Genomic DNA, 22,351 nt, shown 5'->3' with positions numbered 1-22,351 from the left:
TTGCCAGGAGTTTTCCTGCCGGGCAGCTTTGCCACTGAAGCCCGTGGAGGAGAACTCCGCCCCGGCAGGGGGGTCTGTGCCAGCCCGCGGGGTCCCAAGGGTCTGAGGCTGCCGGGTGGTGATGCTCAGGGCTGGGGGGGCAGGATGCTCGGGAGATGCCCAGGGGGGGATCACGGCGTTGCGGGGTGGGTGCAAGCAGCGGCACCGGGCCGGGGTGCCCGGCTGCTCGTGGGAAGGCAGCCGGGGACCTCTGCTGGGCGAAGCCTAAAAATACCCTTTTTTCCCCCAAACGCGTGCCCTGCGGCCGGGCTGGCGGGGGGAGACCTCCGGGGGGCGCCCGCATCCCGCCTTTCTCCGCCGGGCCGGGCGCCCCCCACCCACCTAGGCTGCCCCCGGGGAGGGTGGGGGGCTGAGCCCTGGGCCGGGCGATCCCCAGCCCGGAAACCCGCATCGTCCGGGGGGAACGGGCAGGGACGGGGACCAGCCCCGGGCAGGCTCTGGACCGAGCGGGGGGGCTCAGGGCTGGGGGCCGCTGTGTCGGGGGGTGGGTGAAACCGCTGGGAAATGGGAACGACTGGAAGGGGCTGAGCTGTTCCTCAGCTGTGTGTCCTGCCAACCATCCTGCCAGCCATCCTGCCAGCCATCCGCCGCTCGGGTCCCCTGCCCGTCCGATCCCCCCGCCCCATCCCGGTCTCCCTCCATCCCGGCAGCCGGAGCTGAGCGGAGCTTCCCCTGGGGGTCTCCGGGTTTAGGAGAGAAAACCCGCCCCGGGACCTCGCTCTGCCTCAGGGGGCGGCTCGGAGCTGAGGCTCCCTGCAAATCCCCCGGGAAGAGAGGGGCAGGGGTTCCCCGGAGTGCCCGGCTGCCGGAGCCCGGCAGCGGCGTGGGAAGAACCCGCCGGCACCGCATCCTCCCATCTCAAAGGCCCCCCAGCCTCCCACCCCCGGGAGCGGGGGCAGCCGCGGGCACAGACCCTCCCCAGGACAGGGACAGCCCAGGGGCTCCTCTGATTATTTATTGGGGCAGTTAAAAAGCATCGCCGGAGGCAAAGGCGAAAACTGCCAGCGAGGCTGAGCTCGGGAGCCGGTGCCGGGAGTGCGAGCGTGGGACGGGGCTGGGGAGGGGGTGGCCCGGGGGTGGGGGGTGACAGGGGGGCGCTGGGACGAAGGGATGGAGCCAGGGGAAGGGGACCGCCGCTGTCACCCCTTTTTCACGCCCAGCTCTGGAGGGCAGGAGGGGGCTGCGGCACCCAGAGCTCGGCGGCTGGCACCCTCCTGCCACGGTGTTTGGAGCAACCGGGGGGCGAGGGGGGGGGCGCGTTTTAAGGGGTCCCTTCTGACCAGCACCAAAGGGAAAATTCAGTGCAAGGAGGCGGAATAGCCGGGGCGAGCAGAGCCGGGTCCTGGGATGCCGCAGCCACAGCAGCACCCCCGGTCGCCGGGCCTCCCCAGGCTGAAGCCGGGCAGCCACCCCCACACACCCCCCCGGCAGCCGGCCCCCCCGCTGTCAGCCCCCGCCGCGGTACCCACCGGCCCCACCGCTGACCTGCGCATCCCCGCGGCTCGAGAGCGATCGCCGCTCACCCCGGCCGGTGCAGCCACCTCCCCCGGTGCCCGCTGTGCCCCCCCCAGGCCCGGTGCCCGTCCCCCTGCCGGTATCCGTTCCCTCGATTTTTCAGATGACAACCTGCGAGCGGCCCCGAAGGCATCTCTTTGTCTCATCTTTATCTGGGGATGAGAGACCCCCCGGGGCCCCCGAAGCGCTGGGGGCTGCAGGGGCTGCCTGGGGGGGAGGGGACGGGGTGGGGGGGACGGGACGTGGACGGGACACAGGGACAGCCACCGGCTCTGCTGTCCTTTCCCCACGGAGCAGGACATTTCTGCCAGGCGCTTCCTCGAAAGTGGAACCGAAGCTGAAATGTTCATTTTGGAGTGAAATGCCAAATATTTTCTCCCGTTTCCCAGCTCGGTGCCTTCCTCCCTTTAGGTCTCAGCGTCTCCCAAACCAAGAACCATTTGGCAGCTGGGACATACCACGGTGTTAAAAAAATAATAAGAAAAATGAAATCAAGACAAACAGATGCAACCTGCTCCCCTGCACGTGGAGCGAGGTGCGGAAAGTACTTGGGAACAACTCGCAGCCCTTCAGTGACTTTTCTCATCACAAATTCCAGGGTTTAATCCAGCTCGGTGGCAGGTAAAGCAGCTCCTACCGGGGTCGTGCTGGGCATGGAGACCCCACACCTCTGCCCCTGTGTGCACAAACCATGCCATGCCCCAGGACATGCAAGGACACACAGCCACCTCTGTCCACGGCTCCTTGTCCCCCTTGAGCGTTTGATGCACCCATGTAGCCCTGTATCCCAGGGTTTGTGAAAATCACTCCCCTAACCCAAGATTTTAATCAAAATTCAGACTATTTAAACACACACACAGAGTATAACCACCCCTCGATCTGCTATTTCTTGCCTTGAGGTGCACGGGCCCCGTGACAAGGAATTGCAAGAGCTTTTTCTCGGTGGATTGGCAGAGCTCTGGGATGTTATCCCCCGCAGCCACTGCCGGGGAGGTGTTTGGGATGTGCACATAAATGTACATTTCCTGTGTGCAGCAGAACAAACATCTCGGCCGGGTCTTGCCGAAACCCTGGCAAAAAACCCTGGGGATCTGCCCGTACGGCAAGAGACTTTATTATTATTGTTGCTGTTGCCAGAAACCAGCAAACTTTACAATCCAGATGTTTTGAGAGTGTCAGAACAACTTGCTGCTGCTGCTGCTGTTGTTTTTTATGGTGAAATCAAAAGCAATCGCCGTGGTTTATAATCTGAGAGCATCCAGCCTCGCAAAGAATGCAGGTTACTCTTTGCTTTATACCTATCTAACCCAGATGCTCCGGGTATCTCCCACTGTTGACAGCCGTTTTCTTCAAAGGCTTGTCTTCAGCTATCCATCAATTAGGATAAAAAATGAGCTCTCATTCTCCTGCGTTTGTTTTGGGAAGAGGGAAATTATTTAAACAACTGTATCTCCATTAAATGAGGGGAGTGAGGGTGGGGAGCAGATCTCCTTACTTTCTGAAATGAAGCGAAGTGCTGTTTCACAAAACATACCCTTTCTGGGCCACATACCATCTCTCACCTCTCACCAATAATTATTAGCTCGCCCACCACCTCTGTACAGTAAGGAAGCAGAGGAGCTGCGTTTCAGGCGTAGGAGGAGATGCCTTTCCCCTTCCTTTCCTCACTTAGCGGGTAAAAAAGACCGAGGGGGAATATTAATGCTGATAGCCACGCTAACCCTTTTTTTATTTCATTCGTCCCTGCTGATTACCTTCTTGAAGGCCTTGCTTCCTCTCATTGTACGAGCACCAGACCTCGGCACAAAACCAGGGTCCGGCTTCCCATGGCAGCAGCAGGCAGCCCACCGCACGCAGGGATGCTCCTAGGGAGGGAAGAGAAAACAGCCGAGGCGGAGCAGGCCTTTCCGCTGGCTTTCCTTATTTTTCTCCGGCTTTCCCTATTTTCCTCCCTTCAGGATGTTGCCACTTCAAAGGAGCAATTTGGAATTGAGCAAATTCGGTTACTTTTTGGAATCGAGCTGTACTTACTATCACCCAGGCAGCCAGGGAACTCGGCAGAGCGAGTGTCAGCCTTTCCCCTTTTATTGTCGCCAATTAGGCATGTGTTGGTCTAAAAAGGGCTTCAAGGCTTCCAGCAACCCCCATCCAGGAGGTAGCCGGGATCCTTTCGGCCATGTCCCTTTAAACAGCCCCTTGGCCTTTTTTATTTACGATAAACACATTTTTGTTAATGAAACCCTCGCCCACTTTGCAATCTCCCCCTCCCCTCCCCAAAGCCCATAAAGCTCCAACTTTGCATATCTGAGCCCTGTTCTGTTGGGCTGGGTCCTTCGGGGGTCCCAGGGTCAGGCTGGGGGCAGCAGGGTCATTGTATAGCCATCATGGGTCAATAAGCAACTGGTCAGGCTCTCAATCCACATCAGGCCTTGAAGAGGACTGGGAAATGGGAGAATCCATTCATAATAATAATAAACTTGTCAATCAATAACAGGCAGGAGAAATACTTTGTAAAAGGTAAAAAAAAAAAAAAAAAAAAAGCAGCATTTTTTTTTTTCCCTTTTAAAGTTTGACAACATAAAAGTTTACACAGTTTAAAAATGCTCCAAGGGTATTTGTCTGTCACGGAGGAACTTTAAATCATACTTGCTTTAAATATAACACTTAAAAGTTAAGGAATAAGTGTTGTAGGTATGAATGCAATTTAAATAAGAATTGATAAATGTTTCCCAAAGAATATAAAATGCTCTTTGAGGGAAAAGGCAATATCCAAGACCATTCTCTGTCTTATAAAAAGGCTGAAAGATTGCGGCTTTCTTGCATTGCCTTTAATTTCTCCTGATACCAGCGCTTATTGAACAGCAAGAAAGAGTTTTGGTTTAAGCTTATCTTAGCAACAAAAATATTCTCCAGCATTCTTTTAATTCTAAACTGAACTAGAGAGCAAAATCCTGTGTTAGTAGTAAATCAATGGGTTAGACATAATAAAAGACTTTCCCCTGGTTTAGCTGGGGTAGATTTTAAGAGGGGAAATAAACCGCCACAAATTAAGATTTCTTCAGATGAAATTTGTTAAAGAGAAAATGTTCTGAGCTTATCACTTATCGATCTGCAATTTTTTTTTATTGGTAGTTGTTCCCGTATAAAAGGAGTAAGAGCCTGGATTAAGCAAGAAGAGGAAAAACAACCAAATCACAATGTAATATGGGAAACATCAAAAGGCGACAGAAGAATAATGCAAATTCTCTGCTGGCTTTAAGACTGAGGCATGAAATCTTCCATCTACAAAGTCGTTTTTCCTCTTTGTTGGAAGTCTGTTGTTTTTTGGGGTTTTGTTTTAAAGACGTACGCTTCTCTCAGTCACCACAAAAATAATCTTTTCAATAATCGGGTGGAAAATAGGCTCGTTGAAGACCTCAGGAAAATGGAGGTTCTCCCCTTCCAGCCTCCCATCGCATCCCTCAAAGTTGCCGGCTTTACCAGGACACTCTTCCACCAGGATTTCTCCAGGAGAAGAAACCCTCTTGGAAATATTTAGCTCTATTTGCTTAGGAAAACAAACAAACATTTTATTTTTTTTCCCCAATCGGCAGTGTTTATGACTGTATAATTTCCTTCAGCTGCTCTCTAGAAAGTGTGGTTTCTTTGTTAGAGGATGGTGAAAGGCTTTTTATTAAGAAAGAGAGAAATAAAGCAGAAAGTTTGAACGAGGGACCTTTGGGGGGGTTGAAGGCAGTGGAAGGATGGGTGCGTGTTTCATGCCCTGAGCTGGGACCCTCCTCCCGCACCAGTAAAACCCCGCAAAGGAGCTCCGGAGCAAGCACAGCTCAGCTGCAGAAAGAAATACCCGCTCATCCTCCATCCTTTCGGGATCTGCTCCCTGGACCTGCCCTGACTTTGCTTTAAATCCCTGGGGTTTACCCCAAGCAAGGCTCGAAACGCTTTAAGTGTGCTCTGAGCAGCACCATTTGGTCTGATGCAATCTATTGCTCTTCCTAGGCCTCTGCGGCAGCTTAAACCCTGCAGTTTTCATCAGATTGCACATTTTCCATTTTTTTGGGTTTGTTGGTTTGTTCTTTTCAGTGGTTCTTTCCCCCCAACCCCATGTTGTTTTACAGGGAACCACAGCAGCCACAGGCATGGCCCCAACCTATTTGCAAACTAAACCCACTTATCTGCCTTTGTACTTTGAAACAAAAGAGGGGGCAGCGGGGTTTGCATCTTTATAAATTGTCACTAAATACCGCTGTGGTTTGCACCCCAGTAGTACCTGAATCAAAAAATCCAAAAAGAACCAAATGCCTATTAATAACGGCCTGTGCATCCCAGCACAGATTCACTCCAAATTACCCCAACCCCGGGCATGCACATACACAGCTCCACTCTGCTTCCCAGCCACTGGTTTTCCAGAAGCTGCTTATAAATATGAAAAATAATAAATAGATACATTCAAAAATAATTTTAGGACTAGTAGGATTTATTGAAATATTACTAATTAGTGATGCACCGTGCCCGAAGTTTAGATTGAGAGCGGAGAGACATTTTCCAGTGGTTTCATTGAATATTATCCACAGATTGCTCATGGAGAAGAAAGGAGGGAAATCCTGGAAAATAAGACAGTAATCCTGGGAAATAAGAGAGAAATTCTGAAAAATAAGAGAGAAATCCTGGAAAATAAGAGAGAAATACTGGAAAATAAGAAAGAAATCCTGAAAAATAACCCTATCCCATGTGAATGATGGGGAATATCTCTGGTTTTGAGCACATTTTCTCAGCCCCTGGCTGCTGGCAGTGGAAAGGTGGGTCAGGGGGCAGTTACAAAGCCACCCACCACCCCAAAGTGAAAAAAGTATTTTTTTTTCCACTGGGCTGGCTCTGGCTTGTCCATCCATCTGTCCTGCAGGCCGGGTCGGTGGGGTTTGGGTCTGCTGCTCCAGTTCCCTGTCTGTAAAATGTACCAGAGCCATTTTAAAAGTCAGTGGACTGAGTGATTTGTAGAAATATTTTCCTGCCGGACAGCTTAAGTGCCTGTCAGGAGCGACTGCCTCTGATCAAAATATTCGGTGTTTTAACCAGTGCCTGGTGCTGGGTGGCTTTCAGCTCCCCCCGGTGCGGTGGACCGCCTGCAGCTCTTTGACAAACTAAAAAAAATTTTCAAAATTTCACTCTTTTCCTTGAAAACACGCCGTGTACCTGGAGCCAAAGGGCTTTTCCATCCCCCCTGTGGGCCCGGGTCTCCCGGTGGGAGCACTAGGCCCATTCTGCCCCAGCAAACAGTGGGAAGGTGGGAAATTGCAGCCTTTCCACGCAGGTTTCCCGATGGGAATTACTGTGGGAGCATTTACTGAGGGGGGGCTGCTCTGCGGGGGCACGGCCAGGCTGCCCCTTGCTTTAGGGATCTCTGCACGGAGAGACCTCAGCATCATTTTGGCCACCTCATTGTCCAGGATTTGTTTCTCACAAGAAAAAAATCTAAATAAAACGATTCCTTGCAACCGAAATAATTCAGTTGGGTCAATATCTGATCCTTTTTTTCATGGTAAATCTGATGCCCCCCCCCCCACCCGCCCGAAGTGCTGATTGCTCTGTGAATCCTCCCTGCTCACCCCCTGCCCTCGTCCCAGCTCCCACCAGCAGCATCTCTCCCGTTTTCCTGCTGGCACCTGTTTTTTCCTCACGGATACCCCCTCGCCCACTATCTGTGAGGGATCCTGAACTTGGGCAAGAGCCACTGGTGGGATTTGAGGTGTCGGAGCAAAACCATCCCCCCCCTCCCCCCATCATGTACACCCCACACAGAGGACCCCCAGCCCCTAAAGCTTCTTCCTAAATGTCTCAACCCAAACTTATTTGGATTTTTTTTTCTTTATTTTATTTTCCTCTCCCCCCAAAAAATGAGGCATCGAGAAACCAATGTGGAAATCCCACGGGAAGCCCCAGCTGGAGCCTGTGGGATCTGTTCTGCTCCCCATGGCCACGGGGGAGTTTTGCAGCGGCTCGCGCTCCATCTCCGCAGCTCCAGCAGGGAGGTGCGGATCCGACCCCGACCCATGCAAGACAGACCCCCCCATCCCGTCCCATTCGATCCCACAGACACGCGTGGATCCCCTTCCTCCTCCTGCACCCGTGGGCACTCCCGTGTCAGGCACAAGCCGCCCCTTCGCTAGAGCTGAGCCCACTCGAGGACTGCGTGGGGGGGGGTTAACCTGAGAAGTATGTGCTCCCTTCCCCCCAACCCCCCCAGCTTTTATTTCGCTCCCAGCTGCCCTCACCCCCCTCCCTCCGCTGCCCCAGAGAGGGGAGGGAGGGAGGAAGGGGGGGTGGGGGATGTCCTGCGCTTCCAGGATCCCCTGGAAACGGGGATATCCCTATAACTGACAACTTTTATTGCTTCCTGCGGAAACAACCAGCTCTGACAGGTACGAGGGAAAAAACTCCCGGGGATGCCTCAGGGGTGAAGGGTGCAGCGGGGACCCAGGGGTTATTGTCCTCTCCCCGGGGGAGGCTGCAAAGCGCCCCCCGCCCTGGGGAGCAGGAGCTGGGCTGGGGGGGAAATAAAGAAATATGCAAATGTACTGATATAAAGACATACAAGTACACGAATATGCAGATATACAAATACACAGATGTACAGATACACAAATGTACAGATATACAAATACACAAATGTACAGATATACAAATACACAAATGTACAGATATACAAATACACAAATCTATAGATATACAAATACACAAATCTACAAATACAAAAATCTACAGATATACAAATACACAAATGTATAGATATACAAATCTACAAATACACAAATCTACAAATACAAAAATCTACAGATATACAAATACACAAATATACAGATATACAGATCCAGCCTCTGCCAGGTCCCTCGGCTGCGCTCCTTTTCTGACCCAGCATCCCTAGGGACCGGCGCAGTCCCTCTCCTCTCCCCCCCCCCCCCGAGCCCCCCTGCCCCCCAGCCCTCACGTCGGACCCATGGAGCATCCCATTCCGTTGTTATTCCCCCCTCAGGCCTGCAGCCACCCTAACAACAAACATCCCGAGGTGTAAAGCCCCCCGGACGCTAAAACCCGGGTCGCCTATACATCATTGGGCAGGCGGTGGGGGGGCTGCGGAGACCCCCTGCCCAGCGCCCTGCCTGGCGGGGGGGGGGCCTATAGCAGCAAGGGCGCCTATAGCAGAAACACAGAGCGCTTATGGTGCCACTAAAATGCATTTCTGAACCGCCACCCTGGCCGCCAGGATCCTGCCACCGAGATATATATATATATAGATTTGTAAAGTATCTGTATGTCCTGCGTCGAGCTGGCTGCGTCCGTATGGGGACGTCAAGGCACACACACGCCTATTCCATATTGAACTTTATCCATAGGGCAAAATATTGCCTATTTGTGCTCCTATTGACAGAGATTTCCTGGGAAATGACGTATCCATACATTCCCCTGTACGCGGCTGCTGAGCCCTGTTTCCTCCTGGCCGACGATCAGGGGGCTCCGGCTCCTCTCTAAAGCCCCACAAGCGATCGGGAACAGTTTATTCCGCTGCTCGGACTTATATTTTCTTTACCAGACCCCCCTACACACACCCCCTAACCCCCCCCCCACACACACAATAAGCCCCGCGGCTGCATCAGCCACATCGGCCGGGGCTATTCCCTGCCAGCCCCTTCCCTCCACCCCTCGCTCCCCTCCTCCAGTCTGGCACGGAGCAAAGCTCAGCCTATAGGTAAAATGGCTCTGGCTCGATGTGGAAAGCGAAATATCCAGGATCTCCCTCCGATTTGCGAAGGGAAACTCCCGGCTGGCTCGCAGGCAAGGGCTTGTAGTTGTCCCTCGCAGCGAGCCACGCCGGTAGCCACCGCAACAAGCTGTAGTAGCCACTTTCCGTCCATCGCGATGCAACACCCCCCCCCCCCTCCCCTCTGCCCAAACAAAGAGGAATTTGGTGTTTGTGTTGGCCGCAGACCTTTACTCACAGGAAACTCTCGCCTGTGGAAAACGAGGGTGAAATGTGGTGGTTTCGTGCAGCCAGATGGAGAAAACGGGGTGTTCCCCCCCCGCAGCAAGGCCAAGCGTGGGCGGGGGGCTGTGCGCCCATGGGTGCTGGGGAGGGGGGAACCCCGGCAGCAAACCTGCCCCCAGCAGAACCGGTGCTGGCACCGGGAGCCCCCCTTCCTGTCGGCCGGGTGATCCGGTGATCACATCAGGTGATCCCCACTCCCGAATTCAAGGCGATGTTGGAGTTATTTTAAATTTTTTTACACGCACACTCAGGAATGCGCTTCCTCCTCCTCCTCCTCTGGGATTGTTTCTAAATCGGGATCATTTGCGGTTGATCGTACATAGAGTTTAACAAATTATTATTATCAAATTACTCAGATTTTGCCATTTGAACCACAAAAAAAAAAAAAAAAAAAAAAAAAGGCAGAGGAAGGCTAAAAGCAACTTTTTCATGTGGGAGACAGACGAAGCTTGAAAGGGAGCAGCATGCGCTGCAGGGCTGCAGCTTCCCTTCCCCCAGGAAGGTTTCCGAGGTAACTGTTTCCCCAAAATTAGCCTCCTGAGCAGGGAGTTAAAATCCCTCGGTCCAGCCTCTCTCGAAGCTCACTTCGCTCAAGTAGCTTCAGGTTTAGAAAGAAATAGAGGGGACGGGACAATGGAGCTGCGGGCTGGGTAGGGGCTTTTGGGGGCTTTTTCCTTAACACCCCCCCACCCCCCCTTGGAGACAGGAATTTGCAACCCTGCTTTTGGGAAAACATCGCCTCGTCTGTAAGTCAGGAGCGAGCCACCAAATACCGAAGAAATCTCGGGACTTAAAAAGTTTGCAATAAAGTTAAGCAGCGCAAAGGCATGCAAAAGAATTTCCTTTTTTTTCCTTCTTTTTTTTTTTTTTTTCTTCTTTTTTTTCCTTTTTTAAAAGCAAGAGTTCGGAAGGAAAAGATGAGAAGTGAATAAAGAACGTGTGTGAGTAAAAAGGAATATAAATATCTTTGCATTGCTTTTATTTGCACATATTGCCGATGTTATTGCTGATAGCGCGCTCCAGCCCGTGCTCATTCCAGATAATAAATACAGTAATTGGCAATTAATAAGCATTCCACTCCGGGTTGAAGGATGAATTGTGGCGGAGTCAATCGTTTTGAACAACTCGCTTAGAGTAATATCTTTCACGCTTTATTAAATATATACGTACACACACCCATCCCAAAGGAATCCGGGCAGATTTGGGGAGGCGCAGCAACCTCTCTTTATAAAACAACCCCTAGGAAAAAAAAAAAAAAAGCAGCTAAACCGCGGAAACAAAGCGGAGGCACCCGCGCTACCATCACCTCGAAAATACGCCGTAATTTTAAATTTATTTATATTTAAAAGAAAAAATATCCAGCCCAGGGCTGGCTCTATTGTGCGCGGCGGGTGTCGGGGCGGTGAAGCCGCGGGTGCGCCCGGCGCGGAATGCGCGGGGTGCGCGGGGCTGCGCGGGGTTTTGCGCGGGGTCTTGCGCGGGGGTGCGCGTGTGAGATGTTGGGGTTTGTGACATCACGGCCCCGGTGCCCAATCAGGGGGCGGCGGGACGGCGCGGTGGGGTGTTCCCCAGGATATACCGTACGCGGCGGGGCCGCGAGTGCGGAGCCCGGGGAAGGTGGAAGCCGCACGGAGCCCCGGGGCTCCCCCGCCTCCCAGACCCCCCCCCCCCCTCCGCCACCATTTTTCCGCCCCCCCTTTATCAGTAGCTTTGTTTGCTTAAGCATCTCAGTGGCTTCGCACAGCAAAGGGGGGGGGGGGGCTGTGCTTGTTGATTCTCCCCCACACACCCCCCAAGAGATTAATTATTATTTTTGAAGTAGAAGGTGGGGTGCGCGGCCGCGGGGTGGGAGCCGGCCGCGGGGAGCCTGGAGGATGCAAGATGTTTGACTTCTTTATTTTTCTTTCTTTTTTTTTTGCTGGGGAGGGGGAAGACGAGGAGTCAAGCCCCGGTACAGGCGGAGGAACTGGCTGTTTGGAAGATGTTGCAAACCATTGACTGGAGCGTTTGAAAGGGAGATCGACTGCTTTGGCTTCTCCCCCCCCCCCCTTTTTTTTTTTTTTCTCCCCTCCCCCTTCCCCCACCTCTCCGGAGGGGTAGGGATGTGTGTGATCAGGGAGTGGAAACAAATATGTCCTTATTTTCAATGCCCCCTTTGAAAGAGACAAAGTAAATGCTCCTTGCAAAATGTTCCTGACCTGCGAAGGGACCTTCGGAATTGTTCCAGCCACCATGGATTACAATGGGGAAGCCAGGCCGGGGGATTTTCATGCTGGCTATCAAGAAATCGAAGGGATAAACTTGGGATACTTACAGATCAATGGCACCCAGATGTTTGCTTTGGCCCAGGTTCTCAGCGACCTGTTTAAGGATATCCCCAGGACCACCATCAGCAAGAAGATGGAAACCTTAAAGATCAAGAGCCGCCGCTGCGATCTCAAAGAGCTGCGGACCCTCAAAGCCATCAACTCGGTGCCCACCCGCGCGGTGAAATGCTCGCTCATCTCCAAGGCGGACCTGGAGGCTCTCTGCACCTCCTGCAAGAGCCTCAGCCCCCGCCGGAGGAAGAGGAAGAGGAAGAGCAAGAGGAGGGAGCAGCTGCTGCTGCCGGACCCGGGGGAGCTCTTCCCCTGCCCCCGGCCCCAGCTGCTGCCGCCCTGCAGAGCCGGCGGCTGCTGCGCGCCCGCGGCCCCCGGCCACCCCCGGCCGCCCCCCGCCTTCCCCAAGCCGCGCTCGGCGCCGGCCGCGCTGCTGCCGCAGCCCTTCCACCGGGCCTTCCCCGCCTTCCAGAAGCCCCCCCGGGGGCGGAGGGGCTGCGGGCTGGCGGGGCGCGGGGGGGAGCTTTTCGCCGGCGTCTTGGCCGGGTACCCCCGCGACCTGGCGCTGCTGCATCCCGCGGCCGCGCATCCCGCCGCGCAGGCGGCCGCGCTCGCCCCGCCGGGCCGGCGCAAGCGGGGTCCCTGCTGCGCCAAGGGGCTTTTCCCGGCGGAGAAGGGGCCGGCGGCCGGCAGGAAGGGTCGCTCCGCCGGCTTCCCCGGCTCCAAGAGGCAGGGCACCTCGGCCGGCTACTCCAGCGACTCGGACTCCAGCCTGGACTTCGGGGGGTCCAGCCCCGCCACCTCCAGCGACTCGTCGGAGGAGGAGGAGGAAGAGGAGGAGGAGGAGGAGGAGGAGGAGGAGGAGGAGGAGGAGGAAGGGGACAGCTCGTGCAGCAGCGAGGAAGGCAGCTCCTCGGAGTCGGAGAGCAGCTCGCTGTGCAGCGGGGACTCGGTGCAGAGCACCCGGTACAGGCAGGCGGCTCTGCCGCGCTTCCAGCCGCAGCCCCCCCGGGAACCCCTGGGCGAGGAGCGCCCCGCCGAGCCCCCCCCCAGCGTGGGCAAAGCCCTGCGCCCCGACCCCGACCTCCTCTTCCTCTCGCAGCAGCTCTGGGCCAGGACTTTGCGAGCATCAACTTTGGAAAGTTTGAGCCCGATTCCAGCCCTGGGCTCGGGGGCCCAGCTGCAGCTGTACGCAAAGCAGGAGGCCTCCCCTTCCTCCTCCTCCTCCTCCTCCTTCTCCTCCTCCTCCTCCTCCTCCTCCTCCTCCCCCCCTCCCTCCCCGAGCAGCACCCCTGGGGGGGATCCGCAACAAAAGGAGGGAGGCTTTGGGGACGCAGAGCCCTGCGCCAAAGGGAAGGATTTGCACAAAGATGCCTCGAACAATGGAGCCTCGTTAGGCCCCAGTGACCAGGCAGAGAGGCAAAGCGGAGCTTTACCCGGGCCAGCGCCTTCCCCAGCGCCGGCCCCGGGCTCGGCCCCGCAGCCCCCGGCGCAGGAGCTGGCGGGGGGCCTCGGCCCGGTGCCCCCCGGGGGGCCGGGGGAGCCCCGACGGGAGCACTTTGACCGGCTGATCCGGCAATCCAAGCTGTGGTGTTACGCCAAAGGGTTCAACCTGGACGGGAAAAGTTTGCGGCACGGAGGGAGAGCGGAGCCCTGTAAAGCCGCAGAGCTCAAACCCCCCGGCTCCAAAAGAGCAGAGAGCCCCTGCACCTTGTCAAACAAAGCTTTGAAAGGCAATGGCTCGGAAAGGAATGCCAAGCGCAGACGCCTTGCCAGAGGCGCTGAGGCAGAAAGGCAGCAGAGCTCCTCCAAAGGGAGGCCACAAAAGACTCGCAGGAGGAATGCCAGCAAGGGGAACACTCCCTGCAAACGCCTCGGCAGCGCCGGGCCGCCCCCTCCTCGGAATTCCTTCAGCCTCATGGGCAACTTCCCCTGTATTCCCTCCCTGGTCGTGGGGGAAGATGGGGACCTGTGTCCTGCCTCCTCCCTGGGGGTCAAAAACTCCTGGGTCCTCTCCAAAACCCACCCGCTGTGGAGCTGGCACCTGGGGGGCAACGCTATCCCCGTGCCCCCCAGCCTCAAATTCCGAGGTTATAGCTTGGAGGATCCCTAAGGACAGCGCACGGCCCGGAGGAAAGGTTTACATGCAACAGATGAGAGCTGCAGGGGGGGCGGGAGGGGGGTTGGAGGGGGGAGCGGCCGGGCCGGGGTGCCTCGGGGGTGGGGAGAGGGGCAGAGGGTCCCGCCGTCCCGTCGAGCCCCGGCACCGCCTGAGCCGGGGGGGTCCCGGGCGGGGAGGGGGCGCCGGGCGGGGGCCTGGGGGTGCGGGAGCCTTTTGGGGGGGAAGCGAGTGAGTGTGTGCACGGCTTGGGCTGGGGGAGACGTGGGGGGGTCGCCTGCTCTGGCCGGGGTGGGTGGGGGATTCCCCCCCCCCCGCCATGTCTGTGCCAGGGTCCAACGTTTGGTTGCGCGATGAGTTTAAGGACGAAGCTAAAACACGAACTCAAAGACAGGGGGTGGCGGATGGACCCCCCCTCTCCCCCCCCCTCCCCCGGGTTATTCCCAGCAAAGGGATTTGGGATGTCGGAGGGAAGGGGCTCCCACTTCCCGACCGTCCTGCCTCCCCCCCTCCTCATGCCAAGAAACCCAGGAAAGAATAGATCTAATTTCTCCCTTTTCCTCCATAAATACATTGGATTAAACTCATAATAATCACACGCAGAGAGAAATAATGATGTCACGCAGCATAAACACCCCTTTTCGGTCCGAGTCAATCCCGGCGAAATTGGGAGCAGCTCTTCCAAAGAACTGTATTAATAGCAATGTCTTTTTTTTTTTTCTGTCTACTTAAGAGACAGGATGAAAACACCAAACTTGCAAAAAAAAAAAAAAAAAAAAAAAAAAAGACCAGGAGAAATTCTGTTTGCTAAAAGAAAGCGGGAAGCTTCGAGAGGAAGTTATTTGAAACTGCTGCACGTATATTAAAAAAAAAAAAGAGGGGAAAAAAAAGAAAAAAGTGAGTTGTTTGCTGGCTAATAACCCCAACTCCGCTAGCCTGAAGGTAGCAGGCCTGTAAAAGCTTTACAGGCACAAGAAATAGGATCCAGGAGCATTAGCGATCGAGTACAGATGGACAATTTGATCTCTCCCGAGCTCCGGAGTGGAATGCGGGGAAGAATGCGGAGGGAATGTCTCTCTCCTCTGCAGAGGAAATCATATCCCAGTTTAACTTTTCTTGCAAACCAGTGGCTTTGTAACTGGCTCTTTTGACTATTTCTGATGTGATTTCCACCCCGCTTTGGCATCAAAGCCCGACGGGCTCTCTGAAGTCCCCTCTGTTTTGCAAACGTTGGGCAAATCAAAGCTGATGTGTGTGTGGGGGGGTTTCTGGTTTTTGGTTTTGTTGTTGTGTTTTTTTTTTGGGGGGGGGGAGTGGATGTGTGTGTTTCTTTTTCTCCCCCTTCTTTGCATCAAAAAATATTCGCAGCCCACGGCCGGGGACTGCGCAGTGCCCGCTCGGGGATTTCTAATTTTCCTTCACAGTCCTGCAAAAATTGGTTCCCCGGAAAAAAAAATACTAAAAAATCCCTTCAGTGTCCTTGGCTGAAAGGGAAGGGAATGGGGAGGGCAAGGAGAACCATCGCCGAATTCAAAAGAAAATATTCCAGTCTGGCACGGCCCAGTTTGATTTTTTTTTTGGTTTAATTCCATCAGTGGGTAAAAAAAAAAAAAGAAAAAGAAAAAAAAAAGACATTTTTAAGGTCAAGCGTATTTTGTATCTATTAAGCGCTGTTTTTCTTGGAGATGGTGAATTGTTGCTAAAAGCAATGTTTGTTTTCCTTGGGTTTTTAGCGGTTTTGTCTTTTGGTTAACTGCGTTTTTTTGTTTACTTCACCCCACCTCCCGTTCCTCCCATGCTGAGCAAAAGAGGGGGATTTCTTCTGTCTCCGAAACAGTCAGGTTTTACACCCGTAGCCGTGGACGGTTACAAAAAAAAAAAAACCAAAACACCAAAACAAACCAACAAAAACCCCACCAAACCCAAAACCAACCCAAACCCCGCGCGTGTGTAGGAGCGAGAAAAGCCGATTTTGGGGAGTTTTGCCTCCGCATCGCTGTCTCGGGGTGCGCACACAGGAATCAAGAAATAAAGGGGAGGGGGTGGGGAATCTGCCTCGTAACACCCCTGCTCCCCTCGGCCTGCCCCCCCCCCGGGACCCGTCGGGCAGGGGGGGGGGAAACGCGCCCATTTTCCCTGGAACTGCCGAGCACGGAGCACGATCGCTGCCCGCGAATCCGATCCGGGTTAAAAATGTATTTTCTAGGAAAAAAAAAAAATTTAAAATAAACTACGGGCGGGTCGCTGGGACAAAGCAGACGATCGAGCTCCGCGCCCGTGGAGACCGGGGAGAAAAAAAACAGCACACCCGAGATCCGTGCTGGAAATGAATGCTAAAAAAAAAATTATATATATATATATATATATATATATATATATAAAAAGCAGCAAACCCCAGACTCTGCAACTCCATCTGCCGCGGGCAGTAACAGCCAAATAACTCAGGAATATTTTCTAAGGGATATAATCACCTCGGAAAGTGGGTGCGTGGGGTGGGGGTGGCACCCATGCCTGTGCAGCTCCACGGAGATCTATCTCCGCGTATAGATGCGTATGTACGTGTGGGTGTACGGACAACACAGCTACTAATACACGAGATGTGTGCACGCACGCAGCCGTTCCGTGCCCGTACGTATTTTATCTGCTCGCCCCCAGTGCGTGCATAGGTATAGATATCTGTATATAATGCCAGGGGTTGTAGCAGGGCTGTGAATATAATACAAAATACCTCAAAACTTTTACACGCAAACACACCTCGAAAGGCTCCTCAAGCAGCAGAACCATCCCGTTTGCAGCAAAAAATAATTGTCATAATCAATAATCCCCCCTCCCATTTGTTTTGAAATGTGTTTCCAGGAAATTAAGCGATCAAAAAAAAAAAAAAAAGGTAATCTTCTTAGCAAGAGAGTGTGTGTGGGGGTGATGCATCCAAAGTAAATCGAGGGGGAAAAAAAAAAAGGAAAAAACCCAAAGTGTTAGCTGAAGTAGCCTGGTTTGGACTTAAAAAATGGACAAACCCAAGGGGTAGTTGGTTGGAAGAAGCAAAACCTCTGCGGGACACAGCGGGCCGGGAGGAGGGAGCGGTTCGAGGGACACAAAGTAGTTCTGGTTTTAAGCAAAAGATCAACTCGCATGGCCAGGACAGCATCAAGGATAGAAAGGCACCTTTATAATGACATTAGTGACGTTGCTTTATTTCCAAACGGGTGCAAAAGAAGCAAAAAACTAATATTTTCTTTTTTTTTCCATGAAAATGTTTTGTCTAGGTAGGAGAAAATCAAAAGTATCTTGTAAAAAAAATAAAATAAAGAAAACTTCTATGAAAGGGCGCTGCTTTTAAAAATGCAGCCTGCTTTAGACTCAGGAAAAATCTCAGCTTGGATACGGTGTGGTGCTTTGTACTCACGGTTTGTAAGGGTTTATTTTGGGGCTGGGGGTTTCAGGGACCTTTGCTCTCTCTTTGCGTTGCTGGATGAAAAATTCCCGTTCCTCTGTGGGTTTCAAAATGTTGCTCGCTTCAGGGGTGCTTCTCCGCTGGCCCCCTGGATCCAGGGGTGCTTCTGCCCAGGGATAATTTATTTTTGAGGGGTGCTGCCGAAGGGGAGGGGAGTTACTTCCCCGGGTTGGGCACATCCAGCGGCCGATGCTGCCTTTCCCCCATGCTCCGGCCTAAAACATGCAATTAAAAATAATCACCCAGGGGAGGAAAGCGCCTTTTCCAGCCGTGTATTGGGCTTTCTGTTTAGATTTACTGTACCTTTATTTATTTGAAGTTGTTGTAAGTATATGACGATGAAAGTGTTAATTCCTGCGTGCAATATGGAATCTAGGCTGAGAAATAAATAACTTTTTTTTTTTTTTTTGACAGAACTAGCTGATATTTGGCCCTTTTTGTGGGTGCGTGATAGCGGGGTGGGGGTGGGGGGCTGGGGGCTGCCTGGTGTGCACCCATGCGTGCTGGTGCGTGGGGTGGGGAGAGGGGTGTTTGTGCACCCAGGACATGTGTGTGTGCAGGCGTGTGCACCCACGGAGGTGGCGCGTGTGCTTGCGTGTATCAGCCTGTGCCGCTGGTCTGCACGCAGCTGTGGCCGCGCACATCTGGCCGTGCGTGTTTATTAACGTGGTTGGGGAAGCACGTTCCTCTGCTCGCACCCACCCACGGGCCTGGCACCCTCCTGTGCCCCACACCCGCGTGGGACGCATGGGACGCATGTGCCGGCTCCGTGCTGGCCCACTGGTGTGTCTGCCTGGCTGAGCGTGTCCCCATGTGTTTGTGGCCACATCCCGGGCTCTGCATGGCTCCGACCCCCACCCCCCCTCTTCTGTACGGATGGGCCGAGGGACACGTGCGTGTCCGTCGTGTGGGGTCACACACGCGTGTGCTCGGCCGCTTTGGGGTGTAGGTGACGGGTTGCTGTGGACAAACTTTGCCTCAAAGACACATTTTAATCAGCGATCAATAGCTCCTTCCCTCTAATTTGTAGGCTGGAGACTGTTCCCCAAACATGTGTTTCTATTTCAGGAGTCAGTGCCCCTCATGGAAGGAGCGCTCCAGATATATTTTTAAATCTCTGCCAAAGGAAAACACGGCCAAAGGCTGGAAGATCCCATTGAAGCAGCACTGGTAGGGCTGGCTCCAAACACAAACCCCAGCGTAGATCAGCGACACGAAGACCAGAAGTGGTTTTGATCTGTGCAATGTGTTGAAAAGGGCTTAAAGTCTGTTATTTGGGATACGGGTTGGGAAAGTGGAAATTCTGACCCGGGAAGCATTTAGCCGGCACTTTCATAGCCAGAAGGGTTCTCTCTCCAGGGCAAGAAAAATGGGAAGAGAAACGAAATGCACCCCCAGTCAGAACCTCATTAGTTGTAATTAGTCACTAGGTATTATTTGATTGGCCACAAAATCATCTGATGACCTCACTTCTGCAGGAGGCCAGGTGAAAAAAAACCCCACAAACTCATCCCTTAAAAATCACTGAAACCCAAATTACCCAAGACTATCGATCTGCAAAGCCGGAATGTGGGGCTCGAAATCTCTTTGCAGCTTTTTTTCCCTCCTCCTCCCTGGCAAGGAAGAAAGGAATCCAAGTTAAAATGACTCTTCTTTAAAAACATTTAAAATTTCCAGAGGCAAAGCCTGGGAGCAGCCCGAGCAGGAGGCAGCGACCTCGGCGAGACCCCACCGGGTTTAATCGCAGCCAAATGACCCTGCTATTATTATTATTATTATCTTTTAAAGAAGGTAATTTAATAATGACGTTAATTATCTACAGGGACCTGTCAGGGAGGGGGCTCTGAGTCCAGCCCCCCCCCCCCCCCAAGCTGCTGGTTCATACTCCAAAAATCTGGGGAGGAGGGGGGGGGGGGGGAACCTGGGGAAGTGGGGGGAAGCAGAGGGAAGCTGCTGCATTTATTTAGTTTAGTGTCAGGGTGTTAATGATAAATTAGATAGCAGAGGAGGGGCTCAGTAAAACAGCAAGCTGTGAGAAAAAAAGCAGCGTAACCCCCTCCCAGGGCAGGCTGGGCTGGGGGCAGGGAGGAGGTTGGGGGGGGGGGCCAAGTGGGGAGGGGGTGAGGGATTAAGTGTCACTAAAGGCCTTTCATTTACCATGTTTACATGTAGTCAATAGAGAGAATGGACAAGGGTTTATTGTGAGTTATGAGGCTCTTTCTAACTCCCATGTTATCAATATCTCCCTCCTAAAAAAAAAAAAAAAAAAAAAAAAAGTGGGGGGGAAAAAAAAAAAGGGGCAAAAAAATGAGTTTGCTCTTAAAAAAAAAAAAAAAATTAAATAAATTATCCACCAACCTTTCTGGAAGGTGGGAGCCGGCCCTCCCAGCCAGCCCACAAAGCGCTTTGGAGGATCCTTCAGCTGTTCCATATAAATCTACGGACTCAATAGGTGGAGTTTATGCTTTTAGCAATTGAAAGAAATTACCCTAAATGAGGCCATATGGGAAACTATGCTCATCCTCCCCCCCCCCTCCCCAAAATCCGGGGGAGGCTTTTGCCTGGTTTTTGTCAGAAAAAAAGAGGTTTTGGGGCCCTGCTCAGGCTGGTGGGGGGCTGTGGTGCCCCCCATCCTGGACTGGGGTGGGACACGTGCCCCAAGATCCCGGGTTTGGACTGATCCCCATACAGCCGCATCCAGGCTGGGGGTGTGGGTAAAGGGGGGCCAGGGGGTCCCAAAAAACGGGGCTGGCCCCCAGGGGATTCTCCCTCACGAGAGGTTTGGGGGTCCCAGGAGGTGTAGGGGGTGGGTGGCTCAGGGCACTATTTGTGGTCTGACCCATTTTACCCCCGTTTCACCCCAGTTGCCCCGCAGCATGCCGGGATCTGCTCCCTCTCCCCCAGCAGGATCTGGCCCCTCTGCACGCTGGGGTCCCCGCACACCGGGCTGCTCACCTGAAATTCCCTTTTTTTCCTACAGTTTTACACACTGGGCTGGTCCACCCTTTTAATCAGCTGGAAATACCAGCAACCGCCTGGGCGACTGCTTGTAATTAACCATTCGTTACAGTGGTTAAACCCACCCCCCCAAATAACTGAAGACGTTGCGTAGGAAACTTGGGATCCTGCATGTCAGCGGCGTGTCGTAAAAAAAAAGAAGTGATCCATCGGGATGTGCCCTGAAATGTGCTGGATCCCAGCACTGAGGCCCACGTTCCGCTGCCTGTGGCTTCTGACACGAGAAAAATCTCGCAATTAAGGGCTAAGCTGAGGGTTATTTTCATATTTTTCCTTAATTTCTCATTAGAGATTACATTGGGGTGGGGTGGGGGGGAAAAAAAAAAAGGGGTGGTGGAAATCATGAAAATGTGGCTGTTAGGTTTATAATTTTATATGCTTAGCTCTGAGTATTTTTATGGAATTCTTAGCATCTCATGTGCAGATGCTGGGGTTGCTTTTCCCAGTGCTGCATAAACAGAAACATCAGTAACGAGGAGAAAAAAGTGAATCCAAAGCCACCGAGGTCAGGATTTCGGGAGCAGGACGCTCCGATGAAGCACGTTCCCTGAAGGCCAGTGGGAGCGTGGGGAGGCTGGCAGGGATGTGGGATGCTGCCATCTCCCCTTCCCAGCACTTCCCCAACTGCTTCCAGGGCTGGAAAACCCTGAGCCAAGGTGGTTTTCTGGGAAAAAGGGTTATTCTGAGCTGCGGGTGCTGGGGATTTGTCCCCCCTTGCTGCTGTTCCCCCTGTTGGGCCAGCGCTCAGGTGGTCCCCGTCGGTTCCCAACGCAGAAATACGTAAATGTGTGTGGAAGTGAAGGACCTCAGATGGGGGGGGGGGGGGGGCTGGGGGGAGCAGGGGGGGGTTGGGATGCGGGAATGTGATGGGGCTGCTTCTCTCCTGCTCCGCGTCCCTGTGTGCCTGCAGAAGGGTCCTTGCTGAAGAGGAGCCCCCCCCCCCCCCCTCCAACTCCCATTCTTGCATATTTGTTATTATTTTTTCCCACCTGTTAATTCCCATTTTCCCCTGAATTTATCCAGGTGGGATCCCCTGACCTGAAAGGGAAATCATCATGCATGAAAGCTTCTTGCCCCCCCCGACTGACCCAGGGACACCTTGTGTCACTTGAGGGTGGCAGCTGGGCCCCCATGTGTGTCCTGAGTGGGGACAGGTCCTGGCAGAGCTGTGGGGCGAGGGGGCAGGATGATGCCACGACACCCCCATTTTCTTCTTTATTTCCATTTTTTTTTTAGGACTGAGAAGAGGAAAAGGCACCAAGGGAGCTGGGGGAGAAGGAGGCGACCGGGGAGCCCCAGCTGCATCAATCCTGCCCGGCTCAGCCCCGCCTGGCCAGCAGCATCCTCGGGGGAGTGAGGCTGGGCAGGATGCGGCCCTGGGCTGGCTGGAAGGGGGGTGTCACCTGGCTGCCCCCCCTCCATGGGGCTCCCTAACGAGGTGTGTGTGTGTGGGGGGGCTGCAGGGCTGGCTGTTGGCCCAGCCGGGGGGGGGGTGTCACTGGGTGTCAGCTTTCGCTATCTCACCCTAAAATCTTGGCAGCCTGAACTCTGTGAACCCGGGGCCAGACCAGCTGTGCTCCCCCCAGCTGTGGCTCATCCAGCTGTGCTGCCCGGGGCGGGGGGCTGGGGGAAAAGCCCCTTTCAGTTGGTAATGGGCTGCCCAGCATTGCTCCCCCCCCCCCCCCCCCCCAACCAGCCCTGCCTGCGCTGGGGGATGGGGGGGCACAGTGTGGGTGCAGGGATAGTGAGTGCAGGCTGGATAGGACCCCCGGGGTGCATTGGGGTGCGAGCGCAGGGGGTGCAGGTCAGGATGAGGGTCCCTGGGG

The 22,351-nt window shown here is 53.9% G+C and overlaps 1 protein-coding gene across 1 annotated transcript; it reads left to right on the top strand.

The window, feature by feature from the left end:
• The first annotated feature begins 9,185 nt into the window (after positions 1 to 9,185).
• Positions 9,186 to 19,369, top strand: EPOP (elongin BC and polycomb repressive complex 2 associated protein). The gene has a single exon (XM_080369921.1). The coding sequence runs from the start codon at positions 11,804 to 11,806 to the stop codon at positions 14,045 to 14,047; it is 2,244 nt and encodes a 747-aa protein (XP_080226047.1). The 5' UTR covers positions 9,186 to 11,803; the 3' UTR covers positions 14,048 to 19,369.
• Positions 19,370 to 22,351: the final 2,982 nt, after the last annotated feature.

This window comes from Falco punctatus, assembly GCF_963210335.1.
Source record: "Falco punctatus genome assembly, chromosome: 19".
In the NCBI taxonomy this organism is placed as follows: domain Eukaryota; kingdom Metazoa; phylum Chordata; class Aves; order Falconiformes; family Falconidae; genus Falco; species Falco punctatus.
Note: the sequence above shows the minus strand (reverse complement) of the source record. Positions and strands in the feature narration are given on the sequence as shown.